Below are 2,954 nucleotides of genomic sequence, written 5' to 3' on the forward strand. Positions count from 1 at the left end.
TGGGATGGGACAGGAGGGATTCACTGGGATGGGGTAGGAGGGATTTCATTGGGATGGGACAGGAGGGATGTCACTGGGATAGGGCAGGAGGGATTCACTGGGATGGGGCAGAAGCCAATGTGAGAAGTGGGAGGGAGCCAATGTGAGAAGTGGGAGGTGTTGGTGTTGCTGCTGCAGTTGGAGAGTCCTTTGCCTTCCCCCTTCCCTGCCCCAGCCACCCCCAGGATAGATATTGCTGCTGGCACACTGCTGAGGTGCAGGAACCAACCTGTCACACTTTTGGGCAGTTTAAAATCTGCCCCACCCCTACATGGAGCCGGGTAGCAAGAGCTCTGGGCACGGGTGCCACCCCAAAGCTGGTGCTGAGCCAGGTAGGTGGGTTCAGCCTTTAGCTCGGTGCCCTGCGTGGGACAAGCTGGGGGTGTTGGTGGCAGAGGTGTTATGAGACACGTCCTGGGGCACATCCCCAAGCAGCTGCTGGACTTTGGGACAACCCCAGCCTGTGACAGCACCCCCATGCCCCAGCCCAGGTGCCCCCAGGCAGAAGCTCACGGCCGTTGTTTGTGGTTCTGCCCGGAGACCTGACGACATCGTTTCACATCGTTTCACAGTTTCCTCTTTCCGTTTTATGTTGCGTTTCCTGTGGTGGAAAACGCTGCCGGGACAGCGCTGGGCAGGGACAGCGGGGACACGGGGCAAAGGGGAGAGCCCTGCCAGCATCCCCCGGGTCCCGGGGCTGCAGTGTCCCCCGGCCGAGTGGGCACATGGCTGTGGTTTGCTCTGCCCAGGGAGCCCTAGAACTGCCGAGGTGCTTGTGCCCAGGAGGGAGGATGAGCCGGGGGTGACACTCGTGTCCCCAGCCCTTGTCACTGCCGGAGCCGCCCAGTCCGGGCTGTGCCACCTCCTGACCCTGAGCCCTGCGGGCACTGCGGGCACTTTGGGGCACTTCAGTCCCCCCACACAGACTCTCTGGCCTCTGACCTCCAGGACTAGTGCCAGCCTGTGTCTCCCAGAGTCCCCACGGCCACTGTCACTGCCAGAGCCAGCCTTTGCCTGGGACACCGGTGCAAACCCCCCCCAGCACATTGCTGGACTCCTGCCCCTTCCCTCCCCTCCTTTCCCTGGATTTGAACCCGAGCCAAGGCCAGTCACTGTGTTCAGTGTCTGCACAAGGTGGCACCGACCACCCTGCCCTGAGTGACCCACTGACCACCCTACCCTGGGTGACCCACTGACCACCCTGCCCTGGGTGACCCACTGACCACCCTGCCCTGAGTGAGCCACTGACCACCCTGCCCTGGGTGACCCTCTGACCACCCTGCCCTGGGTGACCCACTGACCACCCTGCCCTGAGTGACCCACTGACCACCCTGCCCTGGGTGACCCACTGACCACCCTGGCTCGGGGCAGTGGAAGAGGCAGCTGATCCCTGGCAGGGCTGTGGGTACCACTCTGCACCCCTGGGAATTCACCCCTTCCCTCTCCTGCTGCTCCAAGGGGGCTGCAGGGGGGCACAAATACCAGCTGTGGGAGCTTCACTCCAACACCTGGGTGATGCTGCAGGGAGGAGGGGACACTTTAAGGAGCTGGCACGGCAGGAATGGTGCTCAGCCCTGGGCAGGATGAAGCCCAGCCGGTGCCAGGGTATGAAAGGGGCGAGGAGGCAACACCCAGGGTTTGGGGCTGGGAAAGGGGGCAGAGCAGGGCCCTGGTGGGGGCTGTGGCTGCTCAGGGGGCCGGTGGCTGAGCACTGAGTCCTGAGCACAGGGGGGAGTTGGGGCTCTGCAGGCTGTGACTGCTCTGTTTTGCTGTTCCAGGGGGCAACATCTGCACCACCCGTGGGGTGAACTCCTGCAAGCAGTGCCTGGCTGTCAGCCCCCTCTGTGCCTGGTGCTCTGCTGAGGTAAGATCTGGGGGGCTGAGCTGGGGGGCTGAGCTGGGCTGCAGCTCATCCCAGAGCAGGACCAGGGGCTGTGTAGGAAGGGACGAGCCTTTGGGCTGTGGGATTAGTCCCAGGCTCCATCTCCACCTGTTCCCACCACGTCTAAACACATCCCCTGGCTCAGACCTGCACATCACTCCTGCCCTGCTCCCAAAATCTGCCCCTTAAGCGTGTGCTGGTGGGAGCTGCATCGAGCTGGCTGGGAAATGGTGCTGCTTCCACTGGGAAATCACTTTGCCTTTCAAATAACGTGCATGTAAAAGCTCAGTTTACTTTTGGTTTGCTTCTTGAAAACCTGTTGTAAAGCTCTGGCTGAAGGAGCTTAATTGCTGGAAGGGCTGGAAAGGGAAGGGGGATTGGAGGGAGGAATTGAAAATGGTGATTAGAAGTTATGGGGTTGGGTTTTAAAGCCTTTTTTTCATTGCAAGTGAGAGGAGGAGAGGACAAGGTGCCTTGTTTTGGCTGCTGGGCTAAGGAGGATGTGAGTGCTGAGCTGTGGCTCTCAAATCACTCAGTTTGGGTAGGTGAGAGCCTGGGAGATCTGCCACACTCCCCTCCAAAAATGCTGCCCTGGGGGTTAATCCATTAGGTAAGAGGAGGGAGTTTCCCAAGGGGATGGAAGAGCAGCCCCAGGGCAGAGCCAAGGGAGGTGAGGCTGGGATGGGGAGAGGTGATGAAACCTTCAGGGCATCCAGCCCGGGGTGGATCCCCCTCTGGCAAGGCTTTCCTTGCTTTCTGCTTCCTCCAGCTGAGGCTGTGCCCGTGGTGTCCAGGAGAAGACCCGGGAAAAAGTGATCCAAGCTGGAAAATGCTGTTGGATCATGCCTGTGTGGTCGATGCCTTGGGGTCAGTGTGTGTCTGGAGGGGATGGCTGTGCTTGCTGTGCCCATCAGATAGGGCTGGACCTCGGGTGTGGTGTGAATAAAGATGTTTGTGCCCCTCTTATCTCCCTCGGGGAGTGTCTGAAATGTGCCGGGTGATAAAGGGCCTGGCTTCCCTCTGGATCCCCTGT

General features: G+C 60.4%; 1 protein-coding gene across 1 annotated transcript in view; it reads left to right on the forward strand.

Moving 5' to 3' along the window:
• ITGB3 (integrin subunit beta 3) overlaps positions 1-2,954 on the forward strand; it is a 26,213-nt gene that overhangs the window by 4,021 nt on the left and 19,238 nt on the right. Inside the window, 1 exon segment of the mRNA XM_029964487.1 lies at positions 1,818-1,903. Coding sequence (XP_029820347.1) covers positions 1,818-1,903 — 86 coding nt within the window.

This window comes from Manacus vitellinus, unplaced genomic scaffold (genome assembly GCF_001715985.3).
Source record: "Manacus vitellinus isolate BGI_N305 unplaced genomic scaffold, ASM171598v3 scaffold_72_pilon, whole genome shotgun sequence".
Classification (NCBI taxonomy): Eukaryota; Metazoa; Chordata; class Aves; order Passeriformes; family Pipridae; genus Manacus; species Manacus vitellinus.